Source organism: Ambystoma mexicanum, chromosome 6p (genome assembly GCF_040938575.1).
Source record: "Ambystoma mexicanum isolate Mex_15411 chromosome 6p, UKY_AmexF1_1, whole genome shotgun sequence".
Taxonomy (NCBI): domain Eukaryota; kingdom Metazoa; phylum Chordata; class Amphibia; order Caudata; family Ambystomatidae; genus Ambystoma; species Ambystoma mexicanum.
The window spans coordinates 51107963-51129621 of NC_090935.1; the positions used below are offsets into that span (position 1 = coordinate 51107963).

Below are 21659 nucleotides of genomic sequence, written 5' to 3' on the forward strand. Positions count from 1 at the left end.
TGAACACTGTTTCTTTTGGTTTTGGAGTCTGACAAACTCCATAGGCATCATCTTTTTACATTTTGACAGACAGCACGTTCAGTGCAGTAGCAGAGGGAAGTCTTCCAGATTTCCCAAAGGTTAAATACCTTCTCTTGGATAAACTAATGTTTCCAAGAGCAGTGAAGTGAAATTGCAGCTGCAGTAAAGCACCCATGGGTGCCTAGTTTGTCAAAGAGCACCAGATCATGTGCGTTGCTTTTCAGCTGGCCAAGAGCTCCAGGAAGATCCTCCGGACTACCAGGAAGCAGGACCGATCAAGCCTGAGCCCCCTCAGAGTGCGGCATCCCAGATGCAAGTAAAGTCCACCACGACAGTCAGGAACTGCAGTGTTGCTATTTGCGGTAGACGCAAGGAGCTGAAACACCGAAGTGCCACTTGTTTGAATATTGCCGGTTGCGGTCAGAGACCGGCCCATTGTAGTGCTGGAGTCCCCAGACATCCTCCCTCTTGTCCCCACAACTGACGCACCGGAACACCAGTATCTGCAGAGCTGCACAGAAACAGAAGTCATCTGTTGCACTTTTCTTCAATCTAAAGGTACTGTAAAGTCTGAAAGACCTTACCTCTTGTTGTGTAACCTCACTTGTCCTCATTGGAGACTTGTCTTGGTTACTTCTGTAGAGTAGCTAACAGCTTCTTTACCTCACAAGCCTAATCAGCTTGTGGCGCTACTTTGTTTTCTTCTATCCTACAAAGACGTATTAAACATTGTGAAAGACTCTACTTACCTGCAAGAAGTGCTTCAGCTCACCTTGACTTTTGCCAACTTAACATTGGCTGGCCTGGCTCCCTGAATGACTCTCCTCTCTTCTGCTTGTGTGTTTTGCCTTCCTTCCAGGAAAGGGTTAACTGACTTTGCATTGGGGGGGGGTATTTTGAAAGTACTTACCTACTTAAGAATAATTGCGTAAATGATTGTTTTAAACACTCCTCTCAAGAATATTCTAAATACCACAGTGATACATTAATGTCAACAGCACCTTAACTATTGAGGTCACCTGAGGGTGTAGGTAGTGTCTGTGGGCCATCCCAAAAGGGTATTTACTGATTTAGAAAACTAAGTGTGTCTTTTTGAAGGTATTTTGTGTATTGCTTTATATCGCTCCCTTCTGAAGAAGGCTTACTCAAACTGACTGTTTAATTGTTTAATCAAGAAACCTTGTGTGTAAGAGTTTATTTGAATACTTGTCCCTGTGAATCTCTGTGCAACTCCCCTACAGCTCACATTGACCCCTCTTGAGATAGGCCTGGCTGCTCAACATGCTACCAACCTGTAGTACAGACTTGCACCAAAGGCTGGGTTCCTATTGCCAGCAGGTCAGGGTACTGCATACAATCTTGACTAACAGTTACCTACCCTAAGCTGAGCCCCTTTCAGCTGCGAACACCAGTTCAGCACGTCAGGATGTACCTTTCCTTTTGAACACAGTTCTTTCACACACACTTCACTTGTGGGGTACAATCAGACTTTCGAAACCGCCCGATTCTTTTCTCCTCCTATGCATGATCACTGATCTGCAACCCCTCTCTGTATGTCTTACTCTTCTTTAGACCTTTCACCTTCAGGTGCTTCCTGCACCCCTTGTTTTGGCCAAAGGTTGGGTTCCTATTGCCAGGAGGTCACGGTTGTTGTATTGCGCCCAAAGGGTACTGCATACAATCTTACCCAACACCCACATAGGTGCAACCAGGATTAGAGTTGCTTGTTCCTGGTGCATCTTGTTCACTATCCTGCTCAGTAGTGGGGTCAGGGGATGTGGGAGTGTAGGCAGATTTCCCTGACCAGTTAATCCACAGGGCGTTCCTCTTGGACCCGTGTTGGGGAAACCTGGATGCGAAGTCTGGGCATTGGGTGTTTTGGCATGTGGCGAACAAGTAGAAATGGGATTAACCCAATAGGGAGAAGATAATGTCTAGGATAATTTTGTTGAGTTGCCACTTGTCCTCTTCGGCTAGAGGATGTCTGCTTAATGAGTCTGCTATAGAATTGAGTTCCCTTGAACATGTTGCGTTGTTAGGAACATGCCCCGCTTGAGTGCCCACTTCCAAATTGGTTGTGCTAGCCTGGACAAACTTGGAGTGTGTGCCCTCCTGCTGGTCTATGGAAGACATGGCAGTGGTGCTGTCTATGAGGACTTATACTGTCTGACCTGACAGGTGCACATGGAAAGCTTGCAGTGCTTTGAGTACTGCTAGTAGATCCAAAAGGTTTATGTGATTTTAGGCTGCGATTTGTGTCCACAGGCCATGCGCTGTGTGGCGAAGGTAATGGGCTCCCCACACAGTGAGCAACGCTTCTGTTGTGACAACTGCTTGCACTGTCAAGTTGCGAAAAGGTTTTCCCTTTAACAGTTTTTCCTTTGTCCACCAGCGTAGTGCTTGAACTAGGGTTAGCGAAAAAACACCACTAGATCATCCCACTGACTGCTGCTTGCCTGATTCCACTGTTTCGCAAATCACTCTTGCATTGGATGCATGTGCAGCCGTGCGTGCAGAAACAAGTAAATCAGTGATGCCATCATCCCGAGCAAGCACATTGCTTTGCGTACAGTTAATTGGCGGCAGGCCAGAAACTGAGGTATTTGTAGAAGTAGGTTTTGGACTCTTTCGTTTGATAGAAAGATTAGACCCTCTTCTCTTTTTATGACAGCCCTTAAGAACTGCTTGGAACAAGACTTGATTTTTTCTCATTGATTGAGAATCCCGTTTGGAACAGGGGATTAATTGTTCTCTGCGTGTTTGGCTTGCAAATTTAGGGGTATTCCCCAGTTATCAGCCAGTCGTCCAGATAAGTGTATACTGGGATTGATTCCCTGCATAGATGGACTGCCGCTAGTACCTTGATGACTACCCTTGGAGCAGAGGCTATGCAGAAGGGTAGCACCTTGAATTGGTTGTGCCGGTATGCTATTTTGAAACGCAAGAACCTTCTGCACGCTGGGACCATTGAAATATGAAAGTATGCATCTTTTATATCCAAGGTTGCCATGCAGTTCCGCTGCTTTAGTAGTGGGATTACCTACTGTAGCGTTGTCATGCAGAATTTTGTGACTTGACATAGGTGTTTGCAGGGCGCAGGTCTAAGACAGGGTGCATTGTTAAGTCTGCTTTCGGCACAAGGAAGTACATTGAATTAATACCAGTGTTTACCTGATTTGCCGGGACGATTTCTATGGCGTTCTTTAGAAGCAACGCCTTAACCTCTTCCAACAGGATACGTTGTTCTTCCTGTGAAGACTGTCTTTGTCTTGGCGGCTGGTTGGTTGGAGTTTGGGTCAGTTCTGTGCAATATCCCTGCGCCACGGTGGGTGGAAAGTACCCACTTGTCCGAAGATATCCCCTCCCATGCTTGGGTAAAGTGTGAAATACGACGACCTACTGGAGCGGCATGGGAGGGAACCTGTAGCGGGTAGTCATTGCTTGGGGGGGGGGGTTGAGCCAACTCTCGAGGAGGATCTGCCCCTACAAGATATTCTTTGGTCTCTTTGAAAACGCTGTTGTGAGGACTGCCCCTGTGATGAACCTTGGCCACCTTGATTGTAATTTGAGGCCGTTGGGAGTTTTGTCCTCTGAAACAGCAAGAGTTAGAGCTTCCTCTTTGCCCAAAGGGTTTATTGGTGAGCTGCCCTAGGGATTTGAGTGCGTCATATTCCACTTTCGAGTGCAAGAGCATCCTCCACTGCTTTGCCAAACAAAGCATTGGGATCAATGAGCATGTTTAGGAGGGTTGCCCGGGTTTCTAGCTTGAAGTCTGATTGATTTAGCCATGCGTAGCGTTTAATGAGTGTGCTTACTGCCACGATTCTCCCTACATTGTCCGCTGCATCCAAGTTATTTTTGAGGATGCATTTGGCTACTTGTTTCCCCTCTATGATGAGTGAGAGCTGTGTTTGGAGGGGCTCTGGGACGGAGGCCATCTGTTAAGCGATTGCATCTCACTTGGGAGAATTATAACTTTGCTAATAACAGTGTTATTAGCCATCCTTGTCTGGTAGGCTGCCGAGAAGCTAGACTCCTGCTCAGGGTCTATATTATTTTACTCTCGTTGTCAGGAGGTGCTTTGGCAGAAGCAAGAGTGGTTCCAGCCCTCTTTCCTGTAGTAGTAACTAATAAAGAGTTGGGATTAACTACCGCCTAAGTTATATGAGATTTGAGGGGACTGATCTGAACATCTTCTCGATGTGCGGGTTGACTGCCAGTATTAAGTTGGATGTAAGCAGAGAGGGTTGGATGCGTCTATGCACCGATTGTAACAGAGTGATAAATTGGGTTGCCGATTTCGCCGACCCCTCCAGCAACATACGGACATCCCCATTCTGATACTTAACTCAACGAGGAGCAGTATTGCCAGGCTTCGACTGCCGCAACAGTGATGCCACCTGACAAACACTGTTTTGCCTCTAAAGAAAAGGACAAAAAAATCACTGTCTGCTGCAGCATCTCTGAGTGATACAGGGGCACCCCGCAGTTCTAAATAAACGCGCACAGCATCTCACAGGACAAGGTGCACCCCCATGAGCACAGGTCATCACTGGTATGTCCCCCTTCCGCTCCGAGGGTGCTCCTTCTGGCAAATTACATGGAGAAATCCTGTTCCCCTATTCCTTCTGGGTGCAGGAGCACAGTCCCAATGATTATGGGACATACTGACTGCCATACTGCAGGACCATTCCGCTTATCCAGATCTCCTTAACTTTCACATCATCTGTATTCCAAATTCTGACGAGAGCCGGGTGCATACTGTCAGACGCTACTGCAGGGCCATTCCCTTATCCATTCTCCTTATCAATTCCGGCTGCAGCCTCTCTCTCCAACCATTAACACAGCCCTGTGTGGTGGTTCTCAACTCATGAGTGCAGTGGGTCTCCCTCTTCCTCACTTCATTAAACAGCTTCATAAATGCACCCCACACAGCAGTCACGCCTATTTCTCATTCTCTGGCGCTTGTACCCGTTTCTCTTCTTTGGATAGCTTCTCTGCTTAGTTTCTCCATGGGTCCATGTATGGGACCAGACCTCGTTGCCAATGTTATGAAGTGATCTTCCCAATATCAGGCTTGCTCAGTGGTATGGTTCACAGATTCATTAAGCTTCATGTCCGCATCAAGTAATCAGGTTACATCAGGTAATTATCAAGAGATAATGTGGAGAGCCCACTGGCTCCCACCACTCAGGCAACATTTTGATCAACTGCCTAGATCAGAACGCCAACCACACAATATTCTACTCAGTCACACAGGGCTCCACTCTACATTCCATACGGACATCATCACTCACCAAGACATGCATAAATGGTCAGGCTGCAGATATAACAAGTTTACTCCCCCTGAATAGGTGTGTGCTATTCTAAATGTGTACGATTAGGTCCGACTTGCCCAGAAATACTGTTAGGGAGAATTCTCAGAAATGTGCCAATTCCCTTATATCTTAGAGACCCCGAGAACTTTTGCTGGACTTTAAGACTTAATTTCTAAACCTGGAGAGAGAGAGACCTTCCCACCCCCCCCCCCCCCCCCCCTCCACACTCATGGTTTTTTTCAGTGATTTGGTCTCTTTTTTTGACTTTGGAGTCTGACAAACTCCATAGGCATCATCTTTACATTGTGACAAACAGCACCTTCAGTGCAGTGGCCCAGAGAAGTCTTAGATTTCCCAAAGGTTTAAACTGTTTCCAAGAGCAGTGAAGTGAAATTGACTTTACATTTTGTAACTTTCTAGACCAGCACATACTATCTTACAATAGGGTGCTTTAGGAGTTACTTGGTATCCCCTTTGTCTAGTTTCTCATGCAACATTTTTACGTTACCCTTTCTACAAATAACGGCTGGTGGCAGTGGTTTACTTTTTAATACCATTGTGTGTTTTTACCGTGGGATGCTTGTGCAGCTGCATTAAGGCACCCATGGGTGCCCATTTTCTCAAAATGGCCTGGTCTTTTTTCACCATTTCTTGTCAGAAAGGACCTTCTTGCGATTTACTCTGCGTGCCAAACCAGGTTTGGTCCCTTTGTTAGTTTTGACTTTGGTGGGATTCACAAGTGAAGCCCGCCTCTGGCTCCAGTATGTCTGGCAGAGACAGGAAGTGAGAGGTGCCCGAAACTCCCTGTGCTTAATCCCCTTGGTTACAGAAATGCACCCAACGGTGACTGGTTGGCTGGCTGCCTTTGGAAGACAGCCACCCTGCTGTGTGATTGACAGCTAGGGTGGATTGAAGGGAGAGACCTGGATAAAAAAGGTATGGCTTTTTGACTTGGAAGGCAGAGTCGACCACTGAACAAAGGAATCCGAAGAACTAGGAAGAGACACCTGCTGCAAATCCTAGACCATTGGGTTTGCCCGGTGAGGCCCTGCTGCTGTGCTGAAGCCCCAAATTCGCCTCAACTAGAGAAGCCCTGCAAAGACGACTTCTCCCCTTGAGTTGGTGGTACCAATCAACTCCAAAGTGAACTTTTCTGGACATCCTCTCGCGGCTGGCTGTACTTACACTGCTGCTGATGTGGCCGAAGTGCCAATTAGTGGAACACCAGATTGAGTGCATCGCTTTTAAGTTCAGACCCGAGCCTGAGGAAGATCCTACAGACTCCCTTTAAATCAGGATTGCCCAAGTCTGAGCCACCCAACAGAGTGCTGGACCCCAAGATGTGAGGAAAGTCTAGCGTGGTATCCAAGAGTCCGCAGTGGTGCTATTTGCTGAGACTCAAGGAGCTGAAACCGCGAAGTGCCACTGAATTGACCTTTGCTGCCGCCGACGTTCCCATTGTGTTGCAGGGATCCCCTTAAATCCTCCCTCTTGCCCCACGACTGAGGCCCAGGAACAACAGGATCTGCTGATCTACACAAGAACAGAAGCCAGCTGGAACCATTTGTTCTAACCAAAGGTACTTTAAACCTAGGAGGACTTACCTCTTCTTGGGTAGCCTTACTTGTTCTCAATTGAGACTTGTCTTGGTTGCCATTGCAGATTTGCGTGCAGCTTTGTCCCTCACAAGCCTCCCAACTTGTGGCCCTTCAAGTGAATCTTATTGTTACAAACTTAAAACATTGTGCAAGACTTTTACTTAAAATCTTCAGCTCCCCTAGACTTTGTTCAATTAACATGGACTGTCCCGACTCCCTGAGAGACTCTTCTACCTCAGACTTTGTGCTTTTGCCTTTCCTCCAGGAAAGGGTTACATTTACTTTGCATTGGAGGGTTTTAATGGTACTAACCAGTTTATTAATTATTTGTTAACGTTTGTTTTATTCCTCCCCCCCAATCTACTATTTTGCACCAAACTCTGTATTGCTCTAGATGTACCAGTGATAAATCAGCGTCCACAGTGCCCTAGCTAGGGGTGTAGCTGTGCCATCCCCAATGGGTATCATCTGATTTAGAGAAAACCGGGTGTTTTGAAGTGCATTATAAGTGCGACATATTTTTGCTCCCTTCTGAGGAAGGCATATATAGCGGACTGTTACATTAATAATTGTTTAATCAAGAAACCTTGAGTAAAAGAGTTTATTTGAATACATGTCACTGTGAAACTGCGACAACCCTACTGCTCACATTGACCCCTCTTGAGATAATCCTGGCTGCATAGCCACACTACCAACCTGTGTAGTACAGACTTATGCCAAAGGTTGGGTTCCCTATTGCCAGGAGGTCAAGGTTGCTCTAGTCTCCCAATGGGTACTGCACACAATCTTGCCTAACAAATACTGTTAGTGATTCTGAACAAGATCGATGCTTTGCTCTGTGTACATTAAGCAGTGTTGTGTTTTTGTAATGCGTTTATGATTCCATAACAAAGTACTTACCACCAAGATTTACCTTGGCCTATATTTATATTAAACCTTTATTGTTTATAATACTTCTGGGTGTTAGTGCTTCTGTTGAACCATTTGTATGATACAGGTTCTTTGTAACTTCCTAAAGCCCTATCTCCCTCCTAAGAGGAGCCTGGCTGCTCTGTCTATGCTACCAAATACTCTGGTGATACAGCCTTATAGTAAGAGTGGAGTTTTGTACTGTCTCAGTTGTATGGGTTTTTCTAAGCCCTTAGTAGGACTTCTGAAAAACTGTCCTAACAGCTACAACCCTGGTGTGGTCGAAAGTAAATAACATCTACAAACTGCCTGCTTCATATAAACAGTGTGATAGAATTTTCCTGGGACAAGAATGGGGTGTTTAAAAAGTACCCCTGCTGTGTGGCAGCACATCATAAAAGCGTTGTAGTGAGAAGTGCACTTCCATCAAAAAGAAATGTAGCAGAGCCACAAAGTGGGCCAACAGTACTGCAATAATGTAATTCAGCTATAATAAGAACACACACTGGTCTTCTTTACTCAGAATAGAAATAGCCCACCATATACAGCAGGATTTACTACACAATTAGCAGGTGTAGAACTAATGTAGACATTCCCTCATACTGCCTCCCAGCCGCACATCCCATAGCATCCCCGGAATCAAACTCACACGCCTCTCTACGGGCCAAGCAGAGACTGTCTATGTATGTATGTATGTACATCCCCTCAGCAATTGTGTATGGTAGTCAATGTGAAGGCCAATGATCTTGCATGGCCTCACTTTCTTCAGACAGTCCTCAATGTTCTGCCAAGGGTGTCTCACTTACCTAGTGTGGGCATGTATGTACTCCTCATGCTCAAAGGCTCTATATTGCACAAGCACAGGGTAGGTACTCACCGTCTCACCAGGCAGCGGGTTCAGCTTGCCCTCTCTTGCTGCAGACTTGGCTTCCTGGAGGTCTTGCTCTAGGCTACGGATCAGGTTCAGGGCATAGTCAATCTCCAGAGGACCGCAAGCCTCTTGGGCCTACAAAAGACAGGACATAATTGATTTATAACATGCTTAATACCAGAGATTGGTTTCCAAGCGGGGCTCGGGATTCGGACCTGTGCTGCATTGTCTTGCTTCCAAGATAAACGTGTTGCCCCTGAGCTATCCCCCCTCAACATGAAACAAGTGGGTAGCGTTGCAATGGATATTAACTAACCACAGCCCAAATCATCATACATCAGCACATTCTCATCCGACCCAGAAATATTTCCTGTGTGCCTCAAACATCACTTCTAGCAAAGCTGCCTGAAAGCTGGGAGAAAAACTTTACTATTGATATATACATTAATCGGTTAAGTCCTGCATCTACCAAAGGCGTGTTCACAATGTTGGACCAGCGTTTGAAAATGAGCTCAGGTACAGCAACTCCCTGTATGTGACCTAAATACTCAAAATATTAGACATTGAGGATAGAAGCAAGTGGCCTTCTCCACTGCAGGGGTGAAAGCTTGAGAGGTCTATTCCAACCTAACTGAGAACATCTGCTAACCTACAATTGAAAATCTACCAAATTTCGCCCACTGCCCGTGCTAGCGCTGGATGGAAAGGCCAGGAGTATTTAGTAGGCATCTTTTTCAACACACACGAGGGTAACCAGCCTGCATTTACACTCATCCTTACTATTTAAAAGGGCAGCTCCAAGAGCGGACACCACTCAAAGCACATTCTTCACAGATGGCAAGACGCCCAGTGCATAGCCATACACCAGTGGTCTTCAAACTTTTAAGCCTGAGCCCCCCACTAACCCCCACACCCCCACACCTCCACCAAGCAGAATGTGGGCAGGCCGGGCCCCTCACCCCCCCAAAAATGCCAAATGGACAGTAAATCCAAATGGCTATGAACGATTGCGCGCTGCCACTGCACCCTACTACCAGTATATTCCGTGTGCTCCCCCACCTGCTCCCATCACAGTCTCTGGGCTCCTTCATCCCCACTCCTACCCAGTGCCTCAGCTCTCCACATCCCACCACAGACCCTGGGCTCTCCCCACCATTCTCCCAACACTATTCCATGGCTCCCGCCCATCCTGCTCCCACATAGTCCCTGGGCTCCCCACCACCCTGCTCCCAGCACAGTCCCAGGGCTAGTGGCAGATGGAGACGTGTTTAAGTGGATGGGAATAAACATTTCCCCCAGATATGCCATAGCGCCTGAGCGCAGCGAGGGAGCCCGGAACAATCAAGGGGGGGGGGGGGCTCGGTGGCTTTTACCACCGTGAATTATTTTGAAAATAATGGGTTAAAATAATGATTTTTAGAGCATACTTAAAAAAATAAATGGGCAAAAAGCTAGTTTGCAGTTGGCGCTGGGGGACCAAGGTGGCAGCCATGATATTTTTTGAACTGGACATCTGACAGATGTCCAGTAAAAAGATACCACCCCTGTCCCCTGGGCACCACAATGCCTAACACCATCAACATGATTATGTGTGTATGCAAGGTGCTGGGGGGCCCTGGGGGAAAGCATGGTCTTTTTGACTGGACATCTATGATAGATGTCCAGCCCAAAAAAAAAAAAAAACCTGTCCCCATGGGCCCCATAGCACCTCAGTAGGAGAGCTGATTTTGGCAGGTGGGTGGGGGAATTGTGCAACAAAGGCATTTTAAAAATGCCTTTGTTGCACAACCCTCCCCCTTCCCGAATCGCCAAAACCAGCTCCATGGACTAACGCCTTCACACAAGCACTTTGCTCCACCACGCTCCAGGCTGCTCGGTCCAGATGTGCCGAGGCGGCGCAGGAGATCCCCCCCTTGCACATACAGACATGCAGTTCCCCAGCCAGCATTTCCAATGAGCTATGCAATGCTTGCGAAGCAAAACACCCTCAGCCTTGCATGGCTCAGTGATCATGTGCGGCTGGGGTATTGTTTCCCTTTGACAGTTCAGCCAGCCCAGGAGCACTCGCTCAGCTGGAGAAAGCAGCTAAGGGAGTGCTCAGTGTTTCACTGGGCTGGCTCCCCGGTGGCTCCATAATGGGTGAGGGGGCCACTGGGTCGACACTGCTTGCCCCTTATGGATAAGCCGCCAGGCTCAGACTGGCCTATAGGGCAATGCTCGAACCAAATATACAAAATGCAAGTGTGGGCCAGTTTTGTTGGTCTAAATGGGCCAACTTTTGTGGCCAATGTGGGCCAGTTCGATGAGTTACTTCACTATGCAGCTAGTAGTTTCGACCATTGTTGCTGAATAAATATTCCTTAAATATCACTATTTGCTTACATTTTAACAAAGAACACCCCCTTTGGTGCTATTCAAACAGTGTCACTAAAGGAATGAATTGCCATTTGCAACTGTGGGACACTTTCATTGGTGCGCCAGAAAGTTTTATGCCCCAGTCCGACCCTGCGAGCCGCCCTGCCCATTTCCTCCAGTTTTAAAAAAAGTCTAAATATTAGACTGGGAACTCACGCCTCTCCCCCACCCCCCATGCGGGCGCCCCCCACAGTTTTCAGACCTCTGCCATACTTGCTTGGCCTCAGACAGTCGGGATTCCAAGGCACCAAAACTGCGCTTCTAGACTTAAAAAAATCATATGGACGATTTCAGAGACTCGGGCAAACCCGCCCTCCTCCTGCTCCTCGATTTGTCCGCAGCGTTTGATTTGGTGGATCACAATACCCATTGTCACCAACTCGCCACCGTCGCCAATTTCTCCCCAACGGCCATTGCTTGGATCACCTTGTTTCTCCTAGAAAGAGTAAGTCTTTTCTGACTCAGCCTGTGCCCACCCAAGCTTCATTGAATGCAGCGTCCCACAGGGCTCTTGCATCTCGCCCACCCTGTACAACCTGTTTACCAGGCCACTGTTCCTCATCCTGGACGGCTTGGCCATCACACACCAACTATGCGGATGATAAGCAGGTCCTCATCCCCCTTACGGGTGACTATGAAGCCGATATGGCTACCCTCGAGTCCATATATTCCACTATCCAAACTTGGATGGCAGAAAACTGGTTATGCCTCAACGGTGACAAAACCAAGCTTCTGCTAATTAGATCTCCTGCCACCCTCGGGGAAACTGGACAAACAATACAGCTCCTTTACAATTGACCACTCGTCAATCCCAGTATCACAAGCTGTAAAGACCCTGGGGGTCTACCTGGACTCTGTCCTTTCTATAAACAGGCAGGCAGGCCAATGCCATCGCATCAACCTCGGCCTACCACTCCAGACTGATCAACGTAGCCAGACCTTTTCTTTCTGAACAAAACTGTTTTACCAATGCAAGAGCAATAATTGGATCTAGGTTAGACTATTGCAATGCCCTCTTTCTGGGGACGTCCATCAAAAACCTTACTAAACTCCAGACAGTCCAGAATAATGCCCTTAGGGCAGCCACTGGCATATCTGAAACCAGCAAACAAGTTCACTGGCTACTCATTAAAGAGAGGATAGTCTTCAAAGCTCTCGCCCCAACGCACAAATGTGTCCAGAACCAGGCAACTCTGTACCTGGCTCAAAGAGTGGTCAAGCCTGTTCCTACCAGACCCACAAGAATGGCCTACACTAATAGGATATCCTGTCCTAAAACAAGGAGAGTGCATACGTGCAGGAGGATCTAGTTACCCTATTTGGGCAACGACACATTGGAACGCCTTGCTCCCCCCACCCCAAGATCAGAAATGTCGAATCACACTTAGCCTTCAGAAAGTTAATCAAAACCTTGCTGTTCACCTGACCACCTTTGTCCTATGAATACTGCTTTCTCCAGTCTGACTATTTGTGTACCTCTCACTGGAACTGTATCATGCTCACTGTAACCAAGAGCCAAGTATCCCTATGTAACTAAGACAAAGTCATGCAACAGCGCCTAGATGCCCTTGGGCTGCTAGGTCCTTGCCCGCGCCCCCCGCCTAAGATTCCACATCACTCAGCCAGCAGCCTACCTTCTGCGCTGCAGTGCGCAGCTCTGCCAGGGCCGCAGCGAGGTTCTTGGTGCACTGGCTAAGCTGCATGGCAGAAGCTTGGTCCGTGATGGTGGGTACTGTAGCTTTACCAGCAGCCACCATTTTCCCACCTGGCTGGAAAACAAGATGGGGGAGAAGCAAAGTTACGCTACATTATTTAGCTTCAAAGGTCTTAAGCGAGTAGCGCTATTGGCTCTGTTTGAGGGGCTATAATGTGTGGTACGGCACAAGGACGTTTTTTAAGTGAATTTCAAATGCATAACACAAATGATATAGTATATTTTTGTTTTAGTTATTTTGAGTTAACGATCCACTCAGATACAATGCATAAACATTTACAATGCATCTTTTTCAACAAAGTAAAATAGGGGAAAGTAATATTGATACATCTTTAATTTCCAGTAAGGCCTCTAGGTGGCGATGAACCACTGTGTATGAACACACTTGTCTTTCACGCATACAAGGAAAAGCTGGACGGAAATCTTGAGGTTCTACCGGTGTGTATAGCTGCAGATTAGCCAATAGGATTTACTTATTCAAATCGACCACCTTTCAAATGTCCGACAGGAAATGAGGGTCCCCTGCATGGAACCCCCATTACAGTACACCATACCTGCAGGAATTTCTGGCTGGCGCTGATGAGAGCCAGCTGGGCGCTGGGGCTATCTGGCTGGGACTGGCTCCCTCGCACGCCCTGCACCAGCATCGGAATCTGATCCGCCACAACCTGCAAAGAACAAAGGGCAGATCAGCAACGTATCCCCGCCCCGCCGCACACCACCAAAGAGCCGAGCCGCCCCGCCAGCACACCACCAGAGCCTCGCCTCCCCGCCAGCACACCACCAGAGCCTCGCCTCCCCGCCAGCACACCACCAGAGCCTCGCCTCCCCGCCAGCACACCACCAGAGCCTCCCCGCCAGCACACCACCAAAGAGCCGCCCCGCCAGCACACCACCAGTCTCTTCCCCGCCCCGCCAGCACACCACCAGTCTCTCCCCCGCCAGCACACCACCAAAGAGCCTCCCCGCCCCGCCAGCACACCACCAAAGACCCTCCCCTCCCCGCCAGCACACCACCAAAGAGCCTCCCCGCCCCTCAGCACACCACCAGAGCCTCGCCGCCCCGCCAGCACACCACCAGAGCCTCGCCGCCCTGCCAGCACACCACCAGAGCCTCGCCTCCCCGCCAGCACACCACCAGAGCCTCGCCGCCCCGCCAGCACACCACCAGAGCCTCGCCGCCCCGCCAGCACACCACCAGAGCCTCGCCTCCCCGCCAGCACACCACCAGAGCCTCCCCGCCAGCACACCACCAGTCTCTCCCCCGCCCCGCCAGCACACCACCAGTCTCTCCCCCGCCCCGCCAGCACACCACCAGTCTCTCCCCCGCCAGCACACCACCAAAGAGCCTCCCCGCCCCGCCAGCACACCACCAAAGACCCTCCCCGCCCCGCCAGCACACCACCAAAGAGCCTCCCCGCCAGCACACCACCAAAGAGCCTCCCCGCCCCTCAGCACACCATCAAAGAGCCTCCCCGCCCCTCAGCACACCACCAGAGCCTCGCCGCCCCGCCAGCACACCACCAGAGCCTCGCCGCCCCGCCAGCACACCACCAGAGCCTCGCCGCCCCGCCAGCACACCACCAGAGCCTCGCCTCCCCGCCAGCACACCACCAAAGAGCCGCCCCGCCAGCACACCACCAAAGACCCTCCCCGCCCCGCCAGCACACCACCAAAGAGGCTCCCCGCCAGCACACCACCAGTCTCTCCCCCGCCAGCACACCACCAAAGAGCCGCCCCGCCAGCACACCACCAAAGACCCTCCCCGCCCCGCCAGCACACCACCAAAGAGCCTCCCCGCCAGCACACCACCAAAGAGCCTCCCCGCCCCTCAGCACACCACCAAAGAGCCTCCCCGCCCCTCAGCACACCACCAGAGCCTCCCCGCCCCGCCAGCACACCACCAGTCTCTCCCCCGCCCCGCCATCACACCACCAGCCTCTCCCCCGCCAGCACACCACCAAAGAGCCTCCCCACCCCGCCAGCACACCACCAAAGAGCCTCCCCACCCCGCCAGCACACCACCAAAGCGTCTCCCCACCCCTCAACACACCACCAAAGAGTCTCCCCACCCCGCCAGCACACCACCAAAGAGTCTCCCCACCCCGCCAGCACACCACCAAAGAGTCTCCCCACCCCGCCAGCACACCACCAGAGCCGAGCTGCCCCGCCAGCACACCACCAGAGCCTCGCCTCCCCGCCAGCACACCACCAGAGCCTCGCCTCCCCGCCAGCACACCACCAGAGCCTCGCCGCCCCGCCAGCACACCACCAGAGCCGAGCCGCCCCGCCAGCACACCACCAGAGCCGAGCCGCCCCGCCAGCACACCACCAGAGCCGAGCCGCCCCGCCAGCACACCACCAGAGCCGAGCCGCCCCGCCAGCACACCACCAGAGCCTCCCCGCCCCGCCAGCACACCACCAGAGCCTCCCCGCCCCGCCAGCACACCACCAGAGCCTCCCCGCCCCGCCAGCACACCACCAGAGCCTCCCCGCCCCGCCAGCACACCACCAGAGCCTCCCCGCCCCGCCAGCACACCACCAGAGCCTCCCCGCCCTGCCAGCACACCACCAGAGCCGCCCCGCCAGCACACCACCAAAGAGCCTCCCTGCCCCGCCAGCACACCACCAAAGAGCCTCCCCACCCCGCCAGCACACCACCAAAGAGTCTCCCCACCCCGCCAGCACACCAACAAAGCGTTTCCCCACCCCTCAGCACACCACCAAAGAGTCTCCCCACCCCGCCAGCACACCACCAAAGCGTCTCCCCACCCCTCAGCACACCACCAAAGAGTCTCCCCACCCCGCCAGCACACCACCAAAGCGTCTCCCCACCCCTCAGCACACCAAAGAGTTACTGTAAGTGGTCCAAAGAAACGGGGTCTCTTCAGAGAAACAACTTCCTACCCCATGGCCCATGTTGGAGCGGGTATCCACAGAGTGCAATGTTGCTGGTTTCCCGGGGTCACTCTCGTGTTTTAGGGCATTTCAGACCTTTCTTCAGAATGATCACCGGCACGCCAATCTGCGGACTACGGGCTAGTCTAGGCCAGAAGGGCATCTAGTGCCGGCTTCTGGAGATCTGGTACCAGCAGAGGGGTCTCCTGTTTCCCTTGGACTGTCCATTTCCTAGCACCCAAGGTCTGGGTATCAGAACTCTTCCTGGCATCTCTCCGAGTTCCTTCCCATTTGCCACCAATATCTTGCAAGCCTCTCTTTGCTTCTTGGTGTGCCTTCTCTGCCCAAATGGGGGTCTATGGCATTACGCGTGCACACCTCGCTCTGCGCCTCTAGCCTTCCCCCTTTACTTGTTGAGAATGTCTGTGGGCTCCTCCACCTCGAGCTTTTAACAGCTTTCGATAATTTCCCAAACATCCTCTTGATGTACTTGACACGCTTCCTTCCCACTACCACCGATCTCCTCTCGGGCACTAGAGTCGCTGCTCTCCAAATGGCTCTCCTCTCCCCCCACCTTCTGTGACAGCTCGGGACTTTCTTCACTCCTGAGCACCACTCTTCCTTTCTATGCTCAGCCATAACCATATCTAGGCTTCTTTCCCCTTCACCCCTTTGGGACCTTTCTTCACTCCTCCAACCACCAGCCTACTACTCTTCTACGACCCGTTGGTCATCGCTCTTCCATTGGCTACTTCTAAGCTCCCCTTCGCCTCTTTTGGAAATAACCTCTCACAATCTTTCACAAGCAATGATTTGTAGGGCACTCCCAGCTCCACCCTGTGTTAAGATGACCTGGTGGACAGATTTTAGGGGGCCACCCTAGTTATAGTGAACAGGGAACTCTGCGAGGTTAGCCAAACCCAAATAAGGTAGCAGAGGAGAGTTGTCAAGGCTATTCTCAGCAGGGTGCAAGTGGGAGGCACACAATAGTGCAATTTAGCCAGGCAAGGCCAGGTAGAGTTCCCCCCCCCCACTAGCTCGAGTGCAGACACAGCTTTCCAGACCCTGGGATGCCCACGGCTGCCAGCTCTTACCTTGCAGCTCTGCACCAGTTGCTGCTGGGCGGCGGGGTTCTTGTTGGACGAGGCTGCCTGCTGCGCCGCAGCGATGGTCTGGGTGGCAGAGGCCGCTGCCTGCTTGGCTGCATGCTGCGGAGGAAACCAACACAGGACATTAGGAGACCTAGAACATCCTCGGGCGCAATGGGCTTATGGAATGCTAATGCACCCTGTGCTCGCATGTTACTGTTTAGGTCTTCGTGGCTACACCCCCGCCCCTCAGATCAAGATTCTGCAAAGTGCTGGGTATGCTGCCAAGGGCTCCACTACCACCGCCCTCTTCACCCCTACAACCTTTCCCACGAGCGCTCACGAGAAGCTATCCGAGTGGCTCATTATAAAATACCCTCTCTCCCCACAGTAGTTTATCCCAGAGAAGGTAGTTAAACTTTGGGAAAGCCTGAAAGGGATCCCTGTGTCACTGCACTGAGGGTGCTGTGGGACACAGTTGTAAAATATGATGCTTATGGAGTTGGTTAAACTCCACAACCAAGACAACACAAGTAAAACCCACATCAAAATAAATGAGTGGGAAAAAGGGTCACACTCTCTCCAAGTAAAAAAAAATCAAGTCCTCAATCCAGCAAAGTTGCTGGGGGGTCTCTAAGGTGAAGGGAATTAGCATATTTTTGACAATTCTTCCAACAGTTACTTTCCTGTAACTGTTCTCCAGCATGGGGTCTGGCATGGATTCACATGCTCATGAATATTCCATGTCGTTGGGCCAGGAATCCTCGGTAAAGAAAAAATCAGTTTGTTTCATTTCCAAACTGTCTTTTTCCTAACAATCAATCACTGAGCTCTGGTTCATACTGCCCCAAGCCAATGACTGCCCTCTACCTAAGCCCCTCCTCTGACAGCCATCTTCAGGTTTGGTAGCACGTAAAGTGGCAGTAGGACCAAGAAGCACCGCAGAGGGGTAGGCGGAACGGTTTGCATGTGAATCCATGGCAGACTGATGCTGCAGAACAACTTACTGGTAAGTAACTTGTTCCTGCTCCAGCATGGGGTCTGGCATGGATTCACATGCTTATGAATAAAGAATACATAGCAGTACACACATGCACAACCAGGGAAGGTGGCAAGGCTCAACCTAAGCATCTCTTACCTCCTCACCAGGCTCACCTTCAGGCGATCAGGTTGCGTAGTACTGCTTGGCCAACTCTGGACTCCTCCCTGGAATCTCTGTTGACGCAGTAGAATTTCATGAAGGTGTGCGTCTACCTCCACGTAGCAGCCCTGCAGATGTCCAACAAAGGCACACCAGACAGGAACACCGTCGTAGCAGCAATCGCTCTCGTAGAATGGGCTCTCGGACGGCCAGGCAGCAGTTGGTTTGCCAACTGGTGACAGTGGGTGATACAGCCGGAGAGACACCTGGACATGGAAGCATTGGACAGGGCCTTCCCATGGTTCACAAATCCAAAGTTCACGAAGAGTGGAGAGGTTTTACGGAAACTCTTCGTGCGGGCCACAAAACTTCAGCGCTCTAGCTACATCCAGCGAGTGCAAAGTCCTTTCAGCCAGCGACAGAGGTGTTTGTAAAAACACAGGTAACCCGAACGGTTTGTGGAGATGAAATTCCAATGGAAACTTGGGCATGAAGGAGGGGTGCGTCGGCAGCACCACCCTCAACTTGTGTAAAGTTAAATAGGGCCGCTTACAGGACAGGGCATGGATCCCACCCACTCTCCTGGCACAGGTGATGGCCACAAGGAAAGCTGTCTTCCAAGAAAGGAACTTGAGAGGAGATTGATGCATAGGCTCGAATGGGGCCCCCCATGAACCTAGTCAGCACCACGCTGAGTTCCCACTTCGAGGAAGGTGCCTTCACTGGCAGGAACGATCGGAACAGTTCTTTAATGAACTCCTTCACTAGACAGTGAGACCATAGAGAAGACTGCACTTTGATGGAGGCGTGGGCCAGCCCCGACTTAGCCAACGACAACAAGTACGGACGGACTTGGGGTAGGGAGGTGGGGGGCCGGGACCCTGAGAGGGTAATCTTCTGTGACCAGCACCAAATCATGAAATGCTTCCATTTGTGCCTGGAGCACTTCAGAATCGATGACGCTCTGGCAAGGACCTGCCTGCAGTCCACCGGCAGCTCGTACCCACCAAACTAACGCTGCAGGAGTCAGGCTTTCAGGTTCAGCGATCCTGGGCCATTGTGCAGGATTGTGCATCCTTCCCTGGCGAGAAGATCCGTGACCACTGGAGGTGCCGCTGACATGCTGAGAAAGTCCGGGTACCAAATCTGCCTCAGCCACGCTGGTGCAACAAGGATCTTCCTGCACTGACACCATCTGAGTTGACTGATGACTCATAGTAGTAGAGGCAACGCGTACACGAACAGGCCTCCCCACGTGAAGGAGAAGGCAAATGCGTCCCTCATGCTCTCCGGCAGGGGGAACCTGCTGGCGAACCTCTGGAACCTTGTGTTCGTCAACACTGTCAATAGATCAATTCTGGGGTCTGCTCCACTTGAGGAAGAGGCTGCCCATTTGATCCTGCCGAAGCTCCCACTCGTGGCAAGAGTGCAGCTCCCGGCTGATATCAGTGACAATGTTTTCTACTTCCACTAGGTGAAAACGAAGAAACACCCCCTGGGCGAAGCCCAGTGCCACAGTTCCTGGGGAGCACTGAGGACCTGGTGCCTCCCTGCTTCCAGATGTAAAACATTGTGGTGCTATTGTCCGTGAAGACCGGCACCACCTTTCCCTTGAGATGCAGAATAAATTACTTGAAGGCCCAAAACATTGCCTGCAGCTCCAGGACGTCGATGTGGAGCTCCTCCTTCAGTAGCCACAGGCCTCTGGCATGGAGACTTCTGGTGTGGGCTCCCCAGCCCTCCAGGGAAGCGTCTGTCGTGGCCATCTCCTGGTACGGGGGCTCTGGAAGTCCGTGCCCCCAGCGAAGTTGGAGCACACACCCCACAACCTTATCAATCGACAAAACTCCACATAGAGTACAATCCTGCCTTTGAAGCTTCTAGACACCTGGATCCAATAGGCATCCAGGAATTCCTGGAGTGGGTGCACCCACAACCTACAGAGCCTGACCAGGTACACAACTACATCATGCCGAGCAGCAACTTGATGGTCCTCACCGTGGCGATCTTCAGTGCCAACAGCCTTTGCACCTTGCCCAAGATGGCCGCTATCCTGTCTTTCGATGGGGCTGCCAGGCAGGGCACTGTGCGGAGCCTGGCCCTCCCAAGAACAGCGCATCCTGCGATGGAGTCAAACAGGGCTTTGCATAGTTCACCGAGAACCCCAGATCCGTCAGCAGCCGGACAGTCCTCTGTGTGATCGACGATGTCCCTTGACTTGGCCCAGATGAGCCAGTTGTCGAGGTATGGGTGCACATGTATTCCCTGTAGGCAAAGATGGGCTTCCACCACAGCCAGGCACTTCGAAAAGACACTGGGCGCTGACTTTAGTCCAAAGGGGAGAGCCTTGAACTGTGTTTCCCCTGTACGACCAAGCACAGTAACTTGGGTGTTTTTCGTGAATGGGTATGTGGAAGTAAGCGTCCTCTAGATCCAGTGACAAAAGGAAATATCCCTCCTCCAGTTGGCCGAGCACGTGCTGCAACAGGGCCACCCGGAATGTTTGGAACTTAATGTACTTCAGTCGTCGCAGATCAAGAATGGGCCTCCAGGCCCCGGTGTATCTGGAGTAAGCTCCAGAGCCCTTGAGTCGCTTCATAACCCGCTCTATCGTCCCCTTTTTAATTATAGTTTTTAACCTAGCCCGAACCTCCAGCAGGAGCTGAGGGATGTGTCGTACCTGCCAGGCCTCTGGTGGTATCCACAGACACTTCCGCTGAAACTCCAAATTGTGTCCGTGGGCGAGAGCATCCAGCACCAATCGATTGGTGGAGAGGTTTTCCAACACGCCGACTAAGTTCACCAGCCGGCCTCCCACCAGGGTGCTGGGGTGGGGGCCAGATGTCTTGGCTGGTTCAGTCCTGCTTGGATGCCGGCGTGCCACCTTGGGAGCCTTGACGACGACTGCCTCCTCTGAAGGCCTTGGAGTGACCATTGTAGGCTTCCTGGGTCATGGAATGGGAGGGCTGGTCGTAAGAGGACGATCCTCTGCCGAAACTCTTCAAAGATCTGCCCGACTTCCCTTCCAAGGAATGAAAGGACGGACGGTGCTGCTGCAGCGTGCCCAGGGCACGGGCCATCTGTGTCAGTCTTGATGGCCTGAAGATATTAGATGGACTTTCCGATAAGATAGTCTGTCGAATGGCATGTCCAGGACCCTCGTCTGAACCTCTTGCCTAAAGATGGCGACCTTCAGCCAGCCATGACGGAGGCAAACCCTGGTTCCCATCTGGCGGAACCCAGTGTCCTAAATGTCCAGGGCCATGGTGATGGCGTGGTCCAAAGACACCTCAACCTCCTGAAGGATCTCCATCGCCTCGACCAGTTTGCCCTCAGGGAGGGAATCCAGGATCGGGGCCATCTTGTACCATAACTCCTGGGCATGCCTGGCCAGGAGAGCCAAAGTGTTTGCCGCCTTGGCAGTCATCGCCACTGAATAGATGACCTCTCTCTACCCACGGCGTCCAACTTCTTCCCCTCGCTGTCCAGGGGAAGGGAGGCAAAGGACGGGTTGGATTACTTCTTCCGTGCAGCCACCAAGACCATGGAGTCCGGTGATGGCTTTGACCGCAGACACTTGGGTGCAGACTCTGGACCCCAGTATTTCTTTTCTAGCCAGTCTCTTTTCGCCAGGGCTGAAGCGGATTTTACAACAGCACCAGACCCTCATCCCTAGACGTCGTCCA

At 51.4% G+C, this 21659-nt stretch overlaps 1 protein-coding gene across 2 annotated transcripts in view; it reads right to left on the reverse strand.

Moving 5' to 3' along the window:
* Positions 1-21659, reverse strand: part of TLN1 (talin 1) — a 1223782-nt gene that overhangs the window by 470748 nt on the left and 731375 nt on the right. For both annotated transcript variants that reach the window (XM_069626724.1, XM_069626725.1), the window contains 4 exons: positions 16839-16952; positions 13401-13514; positions 12767-12901; positions 8724-8852 (listed from right to left, as the gene is read on the reverse strand). In XM_069626724.1, coding sequence (XP_069482825.1) covers positions 8724-8852; positions 12767-12901; positions 13401-13514; positions 16839-16952 — 492 coding nt within the window. The remainder of the gene's footprint in view (positions 1-8723; positions 8853-12766; positions 12902-13400; positions 13515-16838; positions 16953-21659) is intronic.